The sequence below is a fragment of the Rhea americana genome, unplaced genomic scaffold, assembly GCF_003343005.1.
Source record: "Rhea americana isolate MKP2758 unplaced genomic scaffold, rheAme1 scaffold_1, whole genome shotgun sequence".
In the NCBI taxonomy this organism is placed as follows: domain Eukaryota; kingdom Metazoa; phylum Chordata; class Aves; order Rheiformes; family Rheidae; genus Rhea; species Rhea americana.
The window spans coordinates 6,655,696-6,678,632 of record NW_028185038.1 but is presented as its reverse complement, the minus strand read 5'-3'; the positions used below and the strand labels follow the sequence as shown (position 1 = coordinate 6,678,632).

The following is a 22,937-nucleotide window of genomic DNA, read 5'->3' as shown; positions in this document are numbered from 1 at the left end:
CCATTTCATTAGCATTTGATCAAAATCCAACARTTCTTGAAAAACAAACACCAAGAACAAGATGATTGGAAATACAGCATTCATGGTCCAATATATTTAACTAAGATTTGGAAAAGAGCATTGATGGCACTGACCACCTGCCCTCAGGTATCCAATGGACCAACCACCTGGAAGTATGTAACAAACTCCAAAAAAGCGCTGGCAGGGCAAAAGATATGTATGTTGCAATAGAATACGTTAGTAACACACACCTGTGCAAWGGTGGGTGATACCTGTCTCATACCCAGAGCATGCTTCTTGGCTTTTAATCTCTTGGAAGACCTTCTCCAAGCGGCAATAGCTAGAACCTAGTCATGGTTGCAGATCAGTTCTTTGCAAGAGCCATTTCAAAAAAATTGCAGAATTACAGTGGGAGGGTGCAAGAAGCAGCAGCTAATATAGAAGTGTCTGTGGATTTCTGGATACTTCAAAACATCAGAAGCGGCCACACAGCAAATTTCCACAGTTTATCTCAAAGAAAATTCCAGCCCCTTTCCACGCTAGTCATCCAGTTGTACCCTACTGTTCTTTCCCAAATGGGAGCTGTGAACATTTATTTTTCTTTCAGTGCTTTGTTGCTGGATGGAGATTACTCCCTTGCAAGGGTCGTATGACTTTTTTTTTTTTAATTGCAATACTAATGGCAATAAATTGTAATCAAATRAAGTACTTTTCTGTTCAAAATTCAATTTTTGAAATGAATGAGGAGTTAATCATACTTTCTGCCACTTCAGAATGTCAATTTTTTGTTCTGCTCTTCCCCTGGTTTCTCAGCTTTAAGAAAGCATCATAAAAGCTTAGTTCTAGGAAAAAATTCACTGACAGAGTGGCAGGCATTGTAAGTATAGCACACTACACCAACACTTCAAACATCAGATCTACCTACAGTACTTTGTACATCATGTTCTCAGACGACATGTGGTAAGAGATCCAGTAAAAGCTGGTATTTCTTACCCCGGGACCACTTTGCCTGTAGATAGTGATGTCACTTGTCATTAAAACAGCACAAACCCACCAATGTTCACAGGCTACTAAAGAATCTTGGTCCTGCTTTAATACCATACTTTAAAGCTTCTTGGTATTAGTAGCCTACATATTAAAAAGCAAATGGCTATTCAATTAGATGACTTGTACATTGCTAATTATCAGCAATATAGTATTTTCCAACTTTTTGTTCCCATCTAGACACTGCCATCAAATTATTATTTTCTAAAGACATATTCCCACATACAGTTTTCAGAACATCTTCATGATAAGAGTTGTACTTCTGCGATTTGAACTCTGCTGGCATACACAAACTATTTCTGTACTGTTTTCACATTTAATTTGCTGCAATGTTTTTGATTGAAAAACAAAAAGTAAAGCTGAACATACTCCACGTCTACTTCTATCCTAGCATTGCACACAATTTGTATGCATCTGCCTGTTCAGAGTTAACGACATATCACAGGAAAGTTGAGATAAAAAACTCTCAGTTTCTGCTATTAATCATCTATCCATCAAATATTCTAGCACAGCCACTCAAACAACTGAGAACATACAAAATTTGGTACTGCATATGATTAGACTTGCTAATCAAACCATATCTTTATCTCAATGCATATTTACTACCAATGATATAGATCTTTTGTAAATTATGCTATTGTATTGTTGAAAAAAATGGGTTAGTTGCTTCAGGTAGCATTTACTCTTGGATAGAGAAAATCTGTTCCAAAACCATCTGAGTAGACTAAAACATGTAGTACGCCTAACTCCAGGCAATTCTTAAGAACCCGCTGTTTCTCACTTTTCTTTGCTATCTGTGCCAGATCAARTGCCAAGGGAATATCTAATCCTGGGATACTGAACTGCACATATTTTGCTCACAGGTCACAGATATGATTTCTCCTACATTCCTGCTGGGAATCCTATACTACCATCACCCTGGCATGGCCTTCTGTTCCAGTTACGGAGGAAGTGGACAGCACACCTGAACAGTCTTGGCAAAACTAGCTGGTGGACACTGGAAAAATTAGCCAATGGTAAAAACTGATGCATTCTCACAGGTGTATAAAAGCACTAGAACTTGCAGGAAATTGCAACAGCAGGGGGATTATTATGGCAGAAGTAGCAGGTTCTGGGAGAACTACAGCAACACAAATCACTATTGAAAAAGAATGCACACAAGTTAATGCACTCTTGAAAGCCTTTTTTTTTTAAAAAAAAATCTCCAGGCTACATATATGAAAATACAGCTGCTGATGAATTCAGGGCAACAAGGGCACTTATCTGCAACTCTTTGATACCTGTRTTTATTTTTCCATCTGATTCTTCTAAGAACAAGCCCCAGCTCCTGTGAGTTTGGATCAGTTGAAGACAGAAGCTGTAAGTTTATAGAATTTCTACAGTCTTATAATGTTTTTTGGTTGACAAATTATAAATTTATTTAAGTACATACATCCTGCTAAACAAAGTATGTGAGGTCTTTTGATTTAACAACTGTCTTGCTCTGCATCTCACAGTTCTTAAAATCACCTGTAGAGTGGGTGAACTCCTGGCTCTAGGGAGGCTCAGAGAGGCTAGACTTCACCTATGGAAGTGGAGTCTCCAAATGCAATATTGCTAGGGTTGCTAGAGTATATATTGAGACACTTGACAGTAATTTATAAATTCATTGACATGGATATATAGAAATATTTCTGGTTTGTCAGAACAAATCCTACTATTCATCATCAGCATAGTTATAACCTACATCAGTCAKCCACACTTCAGCTATCTTGTTCATTCTCATATTCTGCTGATTCAGCTTTAAATTTTATATCACTGATAGATATCTTTCAAAAAGGGCACAAAAGTGTATTCAATGTAAGAACACTGTTTCTGTCTAATGGCTCCTCAGTAACTACTCATTCTTCAACTAACCTCATTTCAAATTACCTACAATCCACAAAAATTTGTACCCTTCTTCCAATCTGCACAAGAAATGATCACCAGGCTAGTGTGAAAAAAAAAAAGCAAAAAAAATATCAGCAGCATTTTAAGTTTTCTCAGTGCTTAATTTCTAAGACCCTTATTTCATGTCTGCTATATTTCGCTCCCTAAATTTGGGACTCGGTAGTTTTGAGGGAGATGATCTGCTATATGGAAGTAACAAAACTACTGAAAAAGCTGGAGAACCAAGTGAGCGTATTTAACATTGTGCAAAAAGGATGTTTTCCCAACTGCAACCTGAAACAGAACTTACATGAAATATTGACCTGCAAAGGCATATATTGAGTATCAGCTCTGAAACATGGCACATTTAGCCTTTTCYATGTATACTGTCTGTCTAGCAGTTATAGACACTTAAGTCTTGAATTGRTTCTGGTCTTAATCCTTTTAAGAAAAGCTACAGAATCACAGAATCAGTAAGGTTGGAAGGGACCTCTGGAAATCATCTAGTCCAACCCCCCTGCTCAAGCAGGGTCACCTAGAGCATGATAGACAGGGTTGCATCCAGGCAGGCCTTGAATATCTCCAGAGAGGGAGACTCCACAACCTCTCTGGGCATCCACCACAAACTCTATGGCAACATTGAAAAGAAAAATCACTTATCATAGAATCAGTAAGGGTGGAAGGGACCTCTGGAAATCATCCAGTCCAACCTCCCTGCTCAGCACGGTCACCTAGAGCATGTAGACAGGGTTGCATCCAGGAAGGCCTTGAAGATCTCCAGAGAAGGAGACTCCACAACCTCTCTGGGCAACCTGTGCCAGTGCTCTGTCATTCTCACAGTGAASAAATTCCCCCTCACGYTCAGGCAGAACTTCCTGTGSTTCAATTTCTGCCCATTGCCTCTTGTCCTGTCACACRGRACAACTGAAAAGAGTTTGTCCYCGTCCCCTTGACACCCTCCCTTCAGGTACTTGTACACATTGATAAGATCCCCCCCTCAGTCTTCTCTTCCCCAGGCTAAACAGGCCCAGCTCTCACAGCTGTTCCTCCTAGGGCAGATGCTCCAGCCCTACGCTGGACTCTCTCCAGTAGCTCCAGGTCTCTCTTGTCCTGGGGAGCCTAGAACTGGACACAGGACTCGAGATGAGGCCTCCCYAGGGCTGAGKAGAGGGGCAGGATCACCTCCCTCSACCTGCTGGCAACACTCTTCCTAATGCACCCCAGCACTCCCAGGTCCTTCTCTGCAGAGCTGCTCTCCAGMAGGTCAGCCCCCASCTTGTACTGGTGCCTAGGGTTATTTTTCCCTAGRTGCAGGACTCTGCACTTGCCCTTGTTGAACCTCAGGAGGTTCTTCTCTGCCCAGCTCTCCAGCCTGTCCAGGTCTCTGTATGGCAGCACAGCCCTCAGGTGTGTCAGCCACTCCTCCCAGCTTGGTATCATCGACAAACTTGCTGAGGAGGCACTCCGTCCCCTCATCCAGGTCATCCATATGTATGGCCTCATTTCAAATAAACAACTAAATTTCAACATTAAAATAAGAGGTACTGTATTTCACTAGGTACAGCTAAAAGCAAGTATGAGTGCTTATGTATCTATATTGTTGATAAAAGATGTAACTGAAAATAATTCAACCATACACACTATCGTATTAGCAAAAGATTATACTTGGTCTTTCTTTTTCTGTTTTTCTGTTTGTAACTGTTGTTCCTCATCTTATCTCTCTTCAACCCACATCACAAACAGCTTAAAAAAATAAATAAATAAAACACTTCCAAAATGGTTGTATACTAAGCAACCTGGCAAAAATTCTATTTATTTCTTTCCAGTTCAAGATTAGATAMAAACATAGGCTGATAATGTATCTCTAACACGACCTGATTTTATTGTGCATCAATAAACTTATGCAAGGCTACCAGTAAACCTGTATTTTGTATTTGCCTTCTATTCTGCTGATATGCATATCTGGACCTTATTTTTCAGAATTTCTCCTATTTTTATGTAGGTTAAATGACAGTGGTATACTATTTGTAATTTGCTGTTGGTAGTAAAGCTTTACAAAGAAATGCTTCTTGCAGTGTGCTTGGTAGGTACTGAGGTTTTCAGACATCCTGACTACCACTGAGAGGAAGCTTCACAAGCTGGCATTGTCCCTCCCCAGCAGTACAGCGCTGCCTCACTTTGTTGATAGCTGCAGACAAGGTCAGCGTCAGTTTCTGAAATTTTATCACCCAGGACTTGTAGGACTTAACAAATTAGTATCAAGCCCACCATGCTTCATAAAGCAACTGCTAGCCCAGATTAGTATTAGCAAACTAGTATCAAGCCCATCAGGCTTCATAATAGCAACTTCTGGCCCTATAACTTCAGGTATTACAGAAAGCTATGATGTACTGCTGTTGATTTGCACTGCACAATGGGACTAGTTCATGTCTGGAAAAAAAGCTCAAACTTTCCTGCTTCTCCAGTTTTCAGCCCTAGCTAGTCATGCTGGAGATAGCTGAGCTCAGCCCTTCGCTAGCTCCAAAAGAGGATGCAGCTATAAAGTTCAGTGCAAACCACAGTTCATCTTACAATTATTTTTATTAGAAAACAAAGACAGGCAATAAACATTCTGCAGCAGGTGAAGTATTTGCATCCAAGTACTTTAGCAAGTGTGACAAATGTTGCCACCTCATGGACAGGTGCAGGGTTGGATTCAACTCAGCGGTAGGAAGGGAAGAGGATCCCGGAGATGACTCATTCCTGCCTTTCACATTCTCCTGAGGGGGAAAAGGACAGCATGGCCAGAAAGTGGCTTTTGTTGCTTTGACTCACCTGGAATTCATATATTTGGGTCCAAATCCAGACTCAGAAGCCCAGCCACAAATTCATGACTGAAGAAAAAAGCTACACATATTCTAGGGTATTTGACCATTTTCATTACCTGAGATAAAGAGGGGTATTTTTCCTCTTAAAAAAAAAAAAAAGGCAGAATGGTCAACATAGCATGGTCATCTACTGTCAGACAGTCAAAGGTCAGCACTTAGGAGCAGAGCCTTCAGTTTTCAAGAGGAAGACAATCCTTCAGATTTACGAAGAACAGGACTCCACATTCTAATTAAAATAGTCCTTAGCTGGGCAGCAGTGGCAGTTCGGAAAACTCTACTTGTAAACTAGACACAATTTATAATTGGAGTATATTTTCCACATGGATCAAGTTCATAGCCTGATATTCAATTTCAAATTAGAGTTTATGTTTTCCTCTTAACTCTGTGCTGCAAAGATTTATGGTATGACAATACTTTGATTATTCACTATTCTGTCTCTTCTAGGGCACTGCTGTAGAGACACTCCATCATCCATTGAATTTCTACCTGCCTGATAGAAAGGTAGCTGTGCTGTCCTTCCCTACAGACTAGATACTGTTATAAAAACACACAACAGTGTTCAATCAAAATACTGTAATTTGCACACAATAAAACCAGACGAGCTTAAAAGGATTATCAAGTCTTAAAATAAAAACAGAACCTTTAAAATTTGACATCAGGTTAGAATTGTATGAGTTGATAATTTTTTAAATAAAAAATCTTGCTAAAAATAGATTCACAGCTAGCATTTATGAATAGTCTGAAATGAGCTAGTATGATGATCAACTGGGGAGTTTCCTATCATTGTGATCTCCCTGTAACAGTATAACAGTCTGCCTACATATGACTGAAGAGAAAGGAGGATACAAGATTGATTTTAAATATGTTCTTATGTTTATTGTATTTTGTTACTCCACTCTCCTAAAATGGTGGCCTCGGGAAAAGCTGCTTTGGCAGGCAATCGCAAAGATTCCTGTGGAGAGGAAGTGAAAAGACTGGGCATACAAACAAGGGCTGCTGCCATGTTCAAAGCACTGGGGAGAGTTCATAGAGCAAAATGCAGTCCTAAGTAAATGGGTTTCAGGCAATTTCAGTGTTAAGATAACATCATTAAGAGTAGAACAGATTGTGCTCAAACCCTGCTGTTTATAATTAACACATTGCTTCCAAATACTCCAGGGTCCCTGGTAAATAGTCCTCCGCTCAGATCCACCTAGACCAATCAGAGTATTTTCATCAGATTCCATGCTGGGCCAGCACCTGTTTGGACAAATCCAAAAGAGCCAAAATACTCTTCTCTCTGGCTAGCTAAGTAGAGAGATGAACACAGCTTCCTTAGTCATTGTCACAGTGTCCATATGGCTGTGAAGCTTGTTTTCACAAGAAATCGTACAAGTACTTTATTATGTCGAAGTTCACGGTCCTAGAAGCAAAAACACAGTGTATCAGAACAATCATCTTAACAGTGCTAAGACTTATAACTTGTTTGGAGACAACACACGTGGGAGACTCTGCACAATCAAAGTCAAGCAATACTTTCCCCCCTCCAAATGCAAATGAACATGAAAGACTATTTCTAATGCTATTTATAGTATCTATCTTTTCAGTATTTAAACTTAGTAAGATTTTTTTAAAATTAATATAAGAAGCTTTCTAGAAAAAAGTGAAAGATTCCCAATCATTAAGAAGTAAAATAAATAAATAAATAAATAAATAAAAATAAATAAATAAAAGTTGATATGAGTATATCTTTGTCTGGTAAACATTATACTCTAGTTGAAGATGCAAAGCAGCAGTCTTTTATGCTATTGAATGTTTTGTTCATTTTCCAAACCACCTGTTTTAGCATGTAATGCCTAACTCCTTCATCTGTACTCATTTGCAGTCTGTGTTCTTTCAGTCTTGACAGTAGTTGACCCATGTTCATAGCTAAACTTGAAAAAAACAAGAATGCCACTCAATAGGATAGAAGATTTTAATGTATACTTTTGTACTTTGATGGGAGGCAGAATGAAATAGCAGTAGAATAAAACATATAATTATTTTTTTTGTGTCCAAATTCATTCTGCTGTACAATCTAACATTCAGACTTTAGGGTTTACTGTTTGAATAAATAACACAAATTACCGCATATAATGACAAGTATAAAATTAAAAGTTTTTTTTTTTTTTAAGTATTCAATGATGCAAAAAATAACTTCTCACAATGCTAAGTGAGATTGACTGACTGAATGTCTTATTTGTTAGACTGCAATCATTTAATATTCTCTGTTCRTGCATCAATTTGCAACCTACTTTTTAAAAAGTTTCTGTAAAACACCAAACTAGGCAAAGAAAAAGTTCACAAATTCCTGAGATATACAGCAAGAGATATTGCCTTACAGTCTACTTAATAATACAGTGGCAAAGTTAAAGGAAATTAACTGCCATTGTTAGAAGTATATTATGTTGTGTCGCTCACTAACAAGTGCTTTAGTTATAAGGCTTTCTGCAGAAACAACATCATATTCTCTAAAACTTTTGACCTTATCAGCTAAATGAAACAATTACTGTGTCATAACAACTAGGATCATTAGAGGTTATATTACAAGATCCATTCCATTCAACAAGAATCAAGGGATTGCTAATTCAGAAAATTGTTGAGTTTAAATCTGAAATTCTTTAAATGGAAATTTAAAGTTTCTAGCAAAGAAATATCTAACCTTATTTTCTGCCAAAAGCGTGAATAGTATGTCATAAAAAGCATGGGAATACTTCTGCAGAGACTAACTATATGCAATAAAACAGACCTAAACTTGAAGTTCTGTGGTATTAAATAGACTGACTTTGTATGGGCAGACTAAAACATCCCAGGAAGAGACAAGAGCATATTACATTTTTCCACAACACAAATACAGTTTTTGCTTTAAAAAATGCACATTTCATTTTTGCTTAAAAAAAGGAAAATTAAGTACAAGCTGAACATCTTGAATAGGATGCTGTGAAGAAGGGGGAAGAGAGTACACTTTTCTGTCCTGTTCTTTGCACATTTCAGCTTATCATTAGGAACTATGCTAGGCAGCAAAGTGAGACGGTTACAAAAATGAGGTATCTTAGGATTTCAGTGACTAAATTTTAGCACTAGTACAATAATGGAGAAGAAGAAAATCAGGAGAAGGTCTGCTTAATTTAGATGCATTTTGGTTGAAATGGTGAGGTAAATCTTTTTCGTCTGCAACAAATATTCCTTTTCCATACTTGGGTAAAAACTACAGGCAGCTGCAACATTATAGCACAGCTAAAAAATGACACTTCTTAAAGTATGAAAGATCACAGATTCACCCTTTGGCTGGCCCCATCTACCAAGAGAAAACCCATGTATGGGTTTATGAAATCTTGTATCTTATCTATCGATTGTCCTTTTTTAAGATTCAACAAAGAAAAGAAACTAAATAAAGTTTTCTTGGAAAAGAAACTGAATTAAAAAAGCATAACAAAAGAATAAAGCAAGAAAATAGGAGAACAAGAGGAAAAAAGAAAAGAACCACAGGCCAACTTTAAAATCTGTCAAGTCACTCAATTATTCTATCCCTACAGCACATAAGCACTTCCAAATTATTTGGAAAGAACAGAATCATTTCCTTCTTCACAACACACAGAAAAATACCATAGACATGATGAACATATATATATATATATATATATATATATATATATATATATATGTATATATACACATATACACATATATATATGACCTAACGGAAGGCAAGCCCAAGCATTACACTGTGCATTCAGTTTTGAAGTGACAGTGTCTGACAACCGCGCTTTCTGGTAAGCATGACCTGCATAGCACAAGATTTGGTCCTCTGTTCTGGCTGCCTCTAGCTTTGGGCAGCTTTCCTGGAGTCAGTGAAACTTCTAGGAGTGCTAGAGTTGCAGGGGGAGGGATGTCATTTCAAGTATCTTGCAATTTAGGGACAGACCCTCCCAATCAGTACAGAGTTTATGAACTGGTCTCTGTATTCACAATAAGATAGCAGAGGCAAAAGCATGGCGATGTCTGAACGCACAGTGATCGATGTTGCGAAGCAGATAGCCCTCTCTGCTACCAGCGAGAGCCTTTTCAGGGCACCATTCATATGTGACTTTACTGCTGGGAGGCTTTGCAATATAGTTTAAAAAGCAGGTTGTTACAGAGAAGGGATGGCCTTTTAAGTGTTTCTCCTTCTTTTAGCAACACGTCATTTCTGGTGTCTGCTCTGGCTACATACTCTTTTACCRTGAGAAAATTTCCTGAACAAACTTTATTTTGTTTCGCTGAAACTAATTCATCTGTTTATGTTGCTTCAGGGGGAATTGTAACATCAGCAAAATACCAGCCTCCTATTCTAATAGGAGCCACCTACTGCTAACAGGCAGGCTGTTGCAACAGGCATGGGATGTTGCTGTTTTCGCTTCATATGAACGAGACGAGTCTGATTGTTGCCTGTTGTCGAGGTATTACATGTATTTCTGCCTGTATTTCTGCCTGTATTTCATAATCATCTCTCCTGATGGGTCTGTAACTCTTCTCAGACTTTAAAACCAAAGGCTCTTAATGAACTAAATGAATTTTGGGGATATCTACAGTAACTTATTGGATTAACTTTTTATAAACTACAGATCACACAAGAACAACTATATGGAAGAATTTTTATAACCTATATAGTTTTTATATTGTATTTACAACAAACACTGTTTAGTTGTACTGTTTAGTTGAAATATCAGTTCAGATTAAGACAATATAATATGCCTTTTGGTAATGAAAATGATGGACATTTAGAAGCAGTATTTTCACATTACATCCTTGACCTTCATTAAGTACAAAGAGATTATGGAATTGTATCACATTGAAATAGTTCTTTGGCCTAGCCATGTCACTAAGATCAGCTCAATTTTATATTGAAAAAAAAATATCTCTCAATAATCCACTAAATTCATTCACTAAATAGGAGGCTGGTATTTTGCTGATGTTACAATCCCCCTGAAGCAACACAAAGAGATGAATTAGTTTCAGTGAAACAAAATAAAGTTTGTTCATGAAATTTTCTCTTGCTTAAGAGTTTCAATCATTATCTGAATCTGATTAGGTATTATTCATTTATTCTTTTCCTTTCTTTTCTTAAGTCCTCAGAGGATAATAGTTGCATTTGCTTGTGATTTATACTCAGATCTTGCAGACTTCTGGCAAACTATCCACATTGTAATCTGAGAGAACTGTATCAATTCCCTACCCACTCCAAAAAGAGGAAAAAACCTTATGCGTAAGGACAATCCAATGAAATTATCAATTAACAAGTATTTCTTGATCTCAGACAATGCTTGGACACAATTATGTGATGAACTACTAACAACAAGTAGAAATTTAGAATGTTAATGGACTGCTACTGAAAGTCTTTGGGGTTTTGTTTTATATTTGAAACTAATAAAATTAATAAAAGAGACTGCATTTCAATATTTTTATTTCCAAGTATTTTTTCTATTGCTCTTCTAGGTAAGTCCAACCCAGTGTTTAGGACTTCCCTACACTGTAACTTGGACTTAGGTCTTACTAAGTATAACTTAAAGGGTTGTTGCTTGGAAACCTAATCTATTTTCAGGTTACTTTGGAAAAGTGCTAACAAATGAGCTAGCCTCAGTATCTCACACAGCAAGTGACCTTCCCTGGAAATTTTGTAAAACTCTCTATGACATAAAAATAAAATTTATAGCTATAAAGTTTGAGCTGCTTCTGCCAAACAAAGCTCTTCCCCTAAAAAAATAACTTTGTAAGTAAAAGAAAGGAAATAAAACCTAAACACGTATGAGGAATATTCACAACATTTAATTAGCAATATACTAAAGCATAATGAATTATAGTCAGATAACCATATGAAAGTAAATTCAAGAGCAGACAGAAAAGGTTTGTTCACTACATTTCAAAGTCAAAATAACCTAATTAAAAGACAAATACTTATGACACTGTATTACCACATAAGTATGATTTAGGTAAATTAGGTAAACAGAAAAAGATTTTCAAAGTCTTAGCACTTCATATTGTCTACAGATAGTTACCAAAACGTTAATATCAAGGACACAAACTTTCACTACCACATTTCTATATGAAGAATAAAATTTAGGGTGTTAGAGTTGGAAGGGATCTCCTGAGGTCTCTGAACTCACAGGCAACCATATCATATATAAACCCTTTCATAGACTGATGAAATGAAATTTGATCAAAATCTGTCTGAACTTGGCAATGGGCTACGCATTCTCATTCCTCACTCCTTCATGATAGCAGTTTCATTACAGCACACACCACCTCATTAAAACAAGTACAAAAAAGAGTAAGGGTAGTTCCATGTTTCTAAATCATTAGAACAGAGATGGAAGAACTCCACAAACAGTTTGTATGATATAAAACACTTGAATGTCTTTGTCCTGATTCCTCAAAAGTTATTTCTTTAGTTTATCTTGCCATTTGAAAACTTGTAAGCTCTTGAAGACAAGGATTCTTCTATTTGTTTGTACAGATAACAATGCAATGAAGACCTGTTTTGGAAAGATCTCATCGAACTACTGAAATATACAAAAACAGGCAATGCATTTTTTTTCAGTAGCCTTTTCTCCATTCTTAGAAACTATCTATTGATTCCTGTTGTGGCCTGTAGAGAGTTAGTAAAAAGACAAGTAAATACTGCTTTTGCAATCTCATTCCAGCCAGCACATAAAACACTAAACAGTGTCTAACAGGCTTACCTTGCAACAGCTCTGATGAAGTCCAAAGATACGGTGCATTTGTATCTCGGTCCATCAAGCTGGTCATTATGGCCAACCAAGGATAACAGTTGGAGTGTCACAAGTGAGGTGATCTACGAACAAGAGACATGAGTAACATTAGACAAATTTGCAGATTGCAAATCTGATTAGCGATAGTCAATTACTTTTTTTTTCTCACTTGTCATCAACATATCTTTCCCAAATTACCATATGGTCATATTCCTTTGGAAAAACATTCATACTTTCTCCCTTATTTTCATGCAGTTCTGCAGCAAGCAGAACCAGAAATATATGTATTTATACCATTACATTTGTAGCACAGGTAGTGACACACATAGGCTTTATCCTTTACTCTTTCTATCAAGGGTTATCATGGASTTCTAATCAGAGAAAGGCTATCGGGGGAGAATAGCATGAGTTGGACATTTTCCGTATCTCTGCTTGACAGCTACGACAGAGTTTCAGTCTCTTTCCTTTAAATCTGAAGACTTCTTCTTGAATTCTTCTGTTCAAAGTCAGATACTATTGTGCCAATTCATATGCATTTTGAGCAGATGAATAGAATCACTCTACTCAGCTAAAGAAACTTTAGAGGTTGGAAGGTTGGACAGCAAAAGACCTGAAGATTTTTTGCATAAAAAGAGCAAAGTCTGAAAGGAGAAAAATTTGTCCACATACACATGTAGTGTCTTGACAGAGCCATTTTACCAGTACAGCAACATACAAGTGTATTTTTCACACCTTCTTTCCATTAAACGATGACTGTGGTATCACAAAAGCAGTCACRGGATGTCCGCATTAAATGCAAGCAGTCTGTCCTCTCTCGGTTAGAAAAAATATCTAATTCTATCTAATCTAAGTAGATTCTTCTGTCTCCCTACTGCCACTCAGCCCCAGGGGAAGGAAAGACAAAAAAGTGGAGGAGAAGAGACATTTTCCCTTGCCTGTGCTATAGCTGCTGACAAGTCAGYGTAACAAGGTTACATTCCATAAAGCACTGATTTTATAAAGCATCTTGACACAGTTCTACTTTCAAAAAACAGCCAGTTATGACCTAGCTCTGTGTAATGATATCTTTACAGAAAGAAATAGAAATATAGATCAGGAAAGACAGCATAAATTCAGACCTTCAAGAATGTGTGTTACTATAAAGCAGCAGCAAGCTCTTATCAGTATTAAAAAAACCAAATAGACGTATCTCAGTGATAATTGTATTCTTTTGCTGAAAGTGAACTTCACTCATACCTTGTAGGAGGTAAGAATACTTAAAGTGTTCTCTTAGTAGACATACTATAAAAAGACACCTACCTATGGAACAAAAAAGTTATGATTACCAGTAATGGGGCAATTTTTAAAAAAGCCTGTGTTTAACTTTCTTTGTATGGCACTAGACAACAAAAGCTTGGATGTCATCATTCTGCAAAGTGTGTGGAGTTTGGTTACTGGAATATTGGTCTACCTGTGCCGACAAAGATAAACACTGTGTAAATAATTCTGGTCTGTAAATTACATTAAAAGTAGCAGATGATTTACAGATTTTTAGCACGGAGAGCTTTTAAGAGAACTAAACTCAGCGTATGGTAAGTTATTTAAAATCCAGTTCAGGAATCACTCTGAACAATCATCACTGACTTGAAACCATTCTCAAATTTGCTAGGTGTTTGGTATTTTTTTGTTAGTACTTACAAGGTACTAATTTTCCACATTCTTCATTCAATGAATGTCTTCAATCAATGAAGACAAATAATGCTGGAATCTGTTAYTACAACTTCTATTGTACATCCCAGTGCACTATTACTGGTTAATCATTTCTGCAATAATGCTTGCAGCTGGCCTTACATTCAGAAATCACCAGTGAAAGCAGGTTATGTCCCACAGAAGGAATAGCATGAGGCTCATAAAAGCTTCCAATGAGCACACCAAAAGCCAAGATAGCTTGGAGCCAGACCCATCTAAATTTTATGTGGGATGCAAAAGTGACCTTGCTGCTACACTACAAATGTTCCAGCTTTCCTTTAACAAAAAATAGTAACTATTTGTATCCAGTTCTCACTAAATGCTGTAAAGGAAACATAAGGTCAGCAGTGTAAAATTGCTTAGTAAAAGCTGACTCTACAAATCTGAAATACTGTCAGACTAGATACTACGTGTCATTAATGTTTTAGGATCARTATGTTACAAAACATATGAAGGTTTTGATCATCAGTTAAACAGTTATTTACTTAGCAAACTGCAAGTCTTCACTCATTTCTTTCACAAATGTTCTATTTATTTAGCTTAATAAAAATGTCATTGCAGCTAAATGAGTGCTTAAACAGTGAACGCTGGTACTAAGATTGCTTAAGAAAGTAGTAGAATTGCCATTTTCCATTCATGCAAGTTAAGAACTGGTTTTATCTCCAAAGAGCCCCAAAAGACAAAGAGAAAGAACACATATCTAAGAGGAGTAAACAGTGATCAGCTCCACCATGGACAATGTGTGTGTTAGCTGCTAAAACACAGCTTACACATTAAATGGTAAAACACCTAACCTGTGAGTCTTTGGAGAGGAATTCAAAACCTAGTTACAGGCATCTGTCCTATAGTTGGAGAAAGGCACGGATCTCAGAACGGCAAATCCAAAATCCTGCAGCAGACATCAGTCTAGAGCTTCACTTGCATTATTTTTTCACCAGGTTCAGGAAGACTCAAAACCAGCAAGCAAGTTCTGTCATTTCAAAGCAATGAGTTCTTGCTTTTTTCTACTTCATATACACACAGCAGGACTCTTGCTGAGGTGTCAGTCAGAGGATTGGGTGACATTTTTTTTGCAGTAAGTTGATTTGTCAAAAGAAAACATTCAGTTTCCACAGATCTGGAATTATTAACAAGTTCCCGAAATATTTTGTGCTGAATCTATCTTCTTAGACTATATTCATAAGTAGTAGTTGTCTCATCCTTCAGCATAACAACCAAATGGTTAAAAAGCTTTGTAGGACATAGATGGTTCGATTCCTTCTGCACACAAAAGATCAAGCTGAGGAAGGACAGATAGGAAGAAAAAAGCTGTGGGAAATTTGCCTACTGGAGCTGATCTATTTTGTATAAAATTGCAGTCATATAACAGTCTCTCTCTGTGTCTAAGTTAGGGCACTCATCTGGCAAGCAGGATACAGTAGAATGAACTAGGTTTTGGGTATCTATTTGTAAGCAAAATAAGTTCCCACTATCATTTTCATGTTCTGCTAATTTTTAAGGTCCAAGTGTTACTCATAATTTAAGCACTCAAACTTTTACTACTTCAGTTGTTCAGGTAGTGTCTTGGGAGATCYTGGGAGGTGATGTCATCTTAACTGATGATATCTCAGAAGTTTGAATCATATTTGTGAAAATACAAATGCAACATCAAACCAACTGCACTTAGCAAAAAAAGTAGTTTTAAAAAAATTTTTTTTTAATACTGTGGACTACAGTGGCTATATTTCAATGTCACAAAAGCTTGAAAAAATATTTCGCAAGAACAGACTAGAAACTAGCCAGAAAAACTGTGTGGGTGACATTAAAAAAGCATATTTACTAAGAATTTTTTGAATGAAAGAAATTACAAGTAATATTCTACTATTCATGAAATAAAAATTAAYGTGGTAATAATTTAATCTTCGTTAAAGAAAAAAAGGGTCAGAACATCAGCAACTGTTAATGATAAGCAAATGGAATTTTCTGCAGGAATATTGAGAGAGTCTGAAGAAAAACTATTGATCTGAAAGACACGAAGAAACAGGGGTCATTGATATGTTTAAAAAAATCAACCAGGACTGAGCTTTCTTTGAAATATATTTGAGTGAGAAAGCTACTGCTAAAAGCAAGGTGCAAACAATCATAAAARTGTGGCTGACAGCAGCAGTCAGGAGGAAAGGACCTTTCAGACGGCTCCCGAAGACTTGCTGGTCAATGACCGACATTTAATCCTTTGGAAAAAAAAAACAAAGTAACCCACAAGCCATCCTCGAAGGCTGCGTTTTTCCTATCAGACTGAGCTAACAGATGGGCCTAGCGTCATTCCCCAAAGGGGGACAAAGGCCGGCTTTGTGGGCACAGCGCGGAGGTCCAGAAGCGGGAGCTGCCCCTGCACCAAGCCGGGCTCTCGGCAGCCGTGCAGTGACGGGTCKGCAAAYGTTTTCAGAGGTCTGCAGCACCAGYAGAAGTCAGATCAGAGATGATGAGAAACACATTTAGTTTGGGCAAGCAATGATTGACTATCACAGGCAAAAAATTTGCACAAATTATGAAGGAAAGGGGCCACATGCACCTTTGAAGAATGCGCCCCATACACAAATCCATCAAATAAAACTAAAAGGAGAAATGCTGGCTGTTAGAAAAAAACCATTTTTTTCCTCAGAAATGTGATGCAAATCTCAGTGGGCATTTTAAACTGGACTAGACAAAATACAAATAAAAGACAGTGGCAGGAACAATCTCGAGGCAGTAGAGATGCACTAAGTGGTTTGTGCGATATCTTCCCATCTCCGCAGTCTATAATTTTCAACTATCTTGCCCAAAAGGTAATGTTAACTATAAATTACTTTCAATCCTTACTTGAACCTGTTTCATGATTCTGAACTTCAAACATAAGAGAATACTATGAACTTCCATTATTTCAGTTATAGTATACTCAAATAATGCTCCTATATTTTTTCATAGTCATATTAAAATTTTTATGTGCGCTAGTGTTTTGCAGCACTATCACAGTTCTTTTAAAGCAAAAATGCAACCCACTGCACTTGTTCAAAACCCACTGCTGCTGGTAGTTAAATTCATACAGATGTTAAAATCACTGCTATGCAACCAAAAACAGTTTGAAAACCAGGTGCCATTTAGAAAATACATTTCAGTCAAAATGACTGAAGTACTAGTCTCCTGGAGTTAAATTCAATTTCTATAGCACAAATTATGTGAGGATAAAAAACTGCTCAAAATTATTTCAGTCAGAATTTTATCTAGGATATGCTCAGTATGTCAATCTTGTTACAAAAGCTCACAAAYAGAAAGCTTACCATAAAATATTACAATTATATATATTTAAACCAGCAGTTGATCAAAATAGCTTTAAAAATCTTAGGAAAACATTAACATTTTTCTGTATACTTACATTTAGCAATTGATTTTTGATTTTGAATTATGTTCTGTGTAAGGTTTTTCATACATGCAAAAAATACAGCAGACAACTGTATCTGATAATGTTCTAATATTTTATCAGATCTTAATGTTRATATCAGATCATTGCAGGATCCTCTTTTCTGAAAGATTTGGTCAAATTTTCCATCTGCTAGTTGTACTCCARTATTTCTAAGTATACCACACTCTTCCTGCCATATTCCACATCCCTCCAAACTGCTTGTATCCTTCAAGAGGGCAGTTAAAGCAATCTCTAGTATATGCTTCAGCTATCATTTTCTSAGCTTAAATTCAGCTCTTTTTTAAATCATCTTCTGAATGCAATCAAAACGTTTTTGACATTCACACAGCTACAAACAGAAAAAGGTATTACAAACACTATCCTACTGGCGCTACATAGTCAAATTCTCTTCTCCTTACTTCACTAACACATAAATAGGTCGCTATACAGGACGCTTCAGTGCACGGCAAATGCACTTGCCAAGTCCTGCGCTAGGTACCCTTCGTGAACCAGTCTGCCTTACAAGTCTTTTTCTCCACAAATATTTGCATTTGGCGGTTTTCCGTTCCCTCTATTAGTTATTTTTGCATCTCTCTCATGTAACATTACTTTGTTATTTTATATTGACTCTCCAGGATCTTGTGCATTATCCTTTATCTGTAGTAACATATGCCATACTTTACAATTTTAAATTAATTTCTGAATTCTCATCAAAGCTTCAATACATCTTTTCTAGATGATTTCTTCAGATTAGGTCAAACATTTGGCACCATTTGCAGTTACAGTTACTAAGACACCAACATTTAAAAGATAAAGCTAATGACACTAAATTATCAATACTTATCCAAGCTAAACTGAACAAACTTTCAAGTCACATATGTGTTGACAAGTTCCAGATGTGACACTATATTCACTATATGTTTCATAACAACAATAACACAACTGATACACTGTATCTGATCAGGCTTTTCTTTTTATCCTTTATTTTTCCTTTTTTTTGTTGTTATCTATTTAAGGATTTTAAAATGTTTGTTCCACCATGTTATTAGGTACATTTAGCTGTTACTAGGAAGCATGTCTCGACAATTTGGCAGGGAAGGAGATTTGCATTCCATTTTTCTTCAATAACTATGATGCAACATCCCCATAATCCTACTCCAGGTCTCRAGTAAAGAATTTCCTAGATCAAGACCATTCCATGTTACTGAAACCATCATGTAATACTGTCTTTTTCAGGAACGTACTTAATTCTATCCCAAGTGCAATGACTGCCATGAAGACTCTTCCAGAATCTTACTGATACATGAATAGGAAATTTGCTTCAACTTCCTTATTAATTTTAGTCATGACTAATTTAAAACAACACTTTTTTAAAAAATCAAATCTTTTTTTATTTGTTATTCTGCATCTCTGTCTTCACTGTCTTCTCTGACTTTACTTCACCCACTATAAACCTAGACGGTATTTCACAGATTTAAACAAGTGACACCTCTGACTTTTTCAGAGCTTCATCACATTAGTGGCTCAGCTAGTCATTAAGACAGCCAAAGCCTTCTCCTTTTGCTCATGTTTCTAAAGGATAATACTTCTGTTTTTAGAATAAACATTTATTCACCGTAAGCATATGACCTTGAATTTCATACTGTTAAGTCCATTTCATTTGCATCATATTCACCACCTTTAAAGTCATTCTTAYACATCTTCAGAGCAGAAGAACATTAACCCCAAAGCATACAACATTGAGTTTTATACTACTAAATTATTTCTATTTCTACTTTTAGATCATAAATTTACTTCTTGTATGGTACTTTCCCATTGTATAATCAGTGTTTACAACCTTTGTCTCATTCTACTCACTCTTGGTGCTCCATTTACTACATAACATTTGGAAAAATGTTGSCAAATTCATAGACTTGAATCTTGCTTTTTGCCTTTACCCCTCCCTCCCTGTTGCAAACCATCCTACCCTCTAATGTCCCTAAGACCACAGAACACCTTTCTGCATATTAGAGACTCCCTACATCCAGTACTTCTTTCTGCAGCTGGCTTCCCAGCTGTTTTTTCTCTTCAATCTCAAGTGAAGCAAGTATATATTAAGAGAGACACGGAGCTACTGGAGAGAGTCCTGCGTAGGGCTACAAAGATGATCAGAGGGCTGGAGCATCTGCCCTATGAGGAACAGCTGCGAGAGCTGGGCCTCTTCAGCCTGGGGAAGAGAAGACTGAGGGGGGATTTTATCAATGTCTACAAGTACCTGAAGGGAGGGTGTCAAGGGGACGAGGACAAACTCTTTTCAGTTGTCCCTTCTGACAGGACAAGAGGCAATGGGCAGAAATTGAAGCACAGGACGTTCCGCCTGAACGTGAGGGGGAATTTGTTCACTGTGAGAGTGACGGAGCACTGGCACAGGTTGTCCAGAGAGGGTGTGGAGTCTCCTCTGGAGATCTTCAAGGCCCGCCTGGATGCAACCCTGTCTACCATGCTCTAGGTAACCCTGCTGAGCAAGGAGGTTGGACTAGATGATCTCCAGAGGTCCCTTCCATCCTTACTGATTCTATGATTCTACAATTTTCTTTCCCTGAGYAGACACTTCCTCACCTTGCCCTGATATTCATACTCTTTTTARAATCCGCTCTCTCCAATTAATCTGGCTTCTCGATCTTCTTGTTCAGTGACTACCTGCAAATCTCAAGTCTTTTATGGAGCATCCTTTCATCTCTTCTCTGTAATATTCTCTCGTATACTTTCCCATCATCTTTAGTCTCCACATTTTTTCTTCCACAGACTAACATTTTCAAATAATTCTCTGCAGGATTTTTCACTGAGAAAAAGCCCCTTCTTCCTCTTAGCACATTTACTTTAGCATTAACTCAATTTGCACATGGAGAAGAAGGAATCTAAAAAGCAATTCACAACACTGTCTCAGTCTGTTCATCAATTAGAAGGATAAAATCTACAGAGTGATGCCAGGATAAATCAGTATTTCTGAGTCAGTTCCTTCACTCTGAGGATCAATTAAAGTACTTTTAGATCTATCCTAAAAGGCATGCTAGGAATTTGTTTAACGTGGTAATTTGTGAGAGGATCAAATTATTCCCGTACTTGAGGGTATATTTAAAAATCTTGTCAGAAATTTGTAAGACTCCTGGAACTGCTCATAGGGGAGTTTATTTTGATTCTCCAAAACATACAAAACCAAGGATCCTGTGTACTTGTAATCTGTTGCAGGTGCCTGAATCTTAGTTGTTTTGTAATTACCTGGGAAAGGCATTCCTAAGTACAAGGAGCACAGATATGAATTGTAGACAGATATTTCACTAGTGATCCCCTTTTGTTACATAGTTTAAAACCAGAACAACCAAAGATGGTAACAGATGGTCAAAGAAACACTTACGGAATGATGTTTACAGTTATATCGATTCCTTAAGTCAGGTAGTTTCAGAAAGCAGATACTAGACAAAAGCTGGCTATTTTTCAAGACATAGGCAGTACCTGCCAAAAGTAGAATTCTTTTTCCAAAAGATACATTTCTGCATCAGAGCCAAAAATGTAACACAAAGATTGTTTAAAGGAATTGAATCTTTATATGAAAAGAACAGGTATTATGCAATGGACCATGCATATAACCTTACACATCCCAAAGTCTACAAAAATCTTCACCTGTGTAACATTTCTATCCCACAATGGCAGTATTCCTAGATATTACAAGCGAAATACAAATCAAATAGAAAAAGTAACCTTAAATATGCTATCAAGTATATATTGAACCTTAACTATAGGACTTGATACTCACATCTGCACAAGGCCTCTCTATTTTTAATGTCGTATCAGTAAAACATAAAACTATAAATAATGATCTAAGTTACTCTTCTCCTATTGCTATATATTTTTTTTTTGTTTGTAAATATAATTTTGCGTTCACAAATAATTAAAGCAATTAGGATTTCTAACCTGTCCTGAAGACAAAAATTTGCATTGTGTATATGTCATGAACAAAATTCATGAAATTGAAGGGCACTTCTCAGAATCAGATGTTTGGGAGTATCTTCTGAGATCAAGTTACCTTTCTTTCCAATATGGAAATATATTTTCAATATATGTGTTAACTGCAGTCTACTTTTGGATGATTATGATAATTAAGTGTTGAAAGACTATTGATCCAAAGCTTGTATAAGGAAACAAGACATTAAGAATTTTTAATTAAAACAATGATCCCATGAGGATTTGACCTAAATATTTTCTAAATATAAAAAACAGACATGCTATCCACAAGRCTAGACAAATGATAAATACATGGTAGTCTGATGTGGGAGTTGGCTCTGAAAAATGACTATTAAATCAAATCAAATATGCACAAGTAAACAAGTAAAAATATTTTTCCTTGAGTGTTCTTCATCTTAAAATCCTCTGCAATTTAAGACAGATTCTTTCTAGYATATGGTCCATCACTAATAAAATTTCCATAGCAGGCAAGATGCACTGAAATGTAACATGCAAAAACTCATCATCTTTAAAGATTAACAATAGTAACATGCTGCAACTACACTTTTCAAGAAAAGCACTGCTAAAGACAGAAATCAACCCTACAGTTTTTGTGATTAGATAAAAATGTGCACACTTCAGTGGTTCTGCAGTAAGAATAAACAGTAACAGACATAAAAATAGAAACTACTCAAATCACTGAAGTACATCAATACTATCACACAAAACAAATATCCCTCTTGACCCAGTATGCTGCCTCTTCAGAAGGTCTGCAAGGGACATGTAGGAAAGAGTATAATAAAAGTATAGAGAAATCCTTTCCCTGGTATAACTCCTAGCTTCTAGTAATCTGCATTTGAGAGGTCTAACTATAGATATGAAATTGTTCACACACACGGATCTGACCTGCTGAAATATGACAGTTCAAGTTGCTTTCATTTTGTAAAAATGGAGCTAAAAAAGACTGTTGAACTCTGAACTTAATGCACTGATCAACATATTTTAAGAAGTTTATTATGAGGTTGCATGTAAATACTAAGAAATTAGAAATGATGGTACTGTCTAGCTCAGAGCAAGATCTGCATAAGCAGTACTGAGTCACACTAGGTTTTATGCCCTCAAGCAAGGAAGATGTAAAATAACTCTCCTGATTTAAGAGAGATACTTTCATATAAGTAAGAGCCTACTTAAAATTCAATTTCATATCTGACATTACATCCTGGC

The 22,937-nt window shown here is 36.7% G+C and overlaps 1 protein-coding gene across 5 annotated transcripts in view; it reads right to left on the bottom strand.

The window, feature by feature from the left end:
* Positions 1-4,777: 4,777 nt before the first annotated feature.
* ORC5 (origin recognition complex subunit 5) overlaps positions 4,778-22,937 on the bottom strand; it is a 79,180-nt gene continuing 61,020 nt past the window's right edge. For all 5 annotated transcript variants that reach the window (XM_085298336.1, XM_085298356.1, XM_085298363.1 and 2 more), the window contains 2 exons: positions 12,557-12,669; positions 4,778-7,221 (listed from right to left, as the gene is read on the bottom strand). In XM_085298336.1, the coding sequence (XP_085154462.1) occupies positions 7,176-7,221; positions 12,557-12,669 (159 nt within the window). In that variant the 3' untranslated portion in view covers positions 4,778-7,175. The remainder of the gene's footprint in view (positions 7,222-12,556; positions 12,670-22,937) is intronic.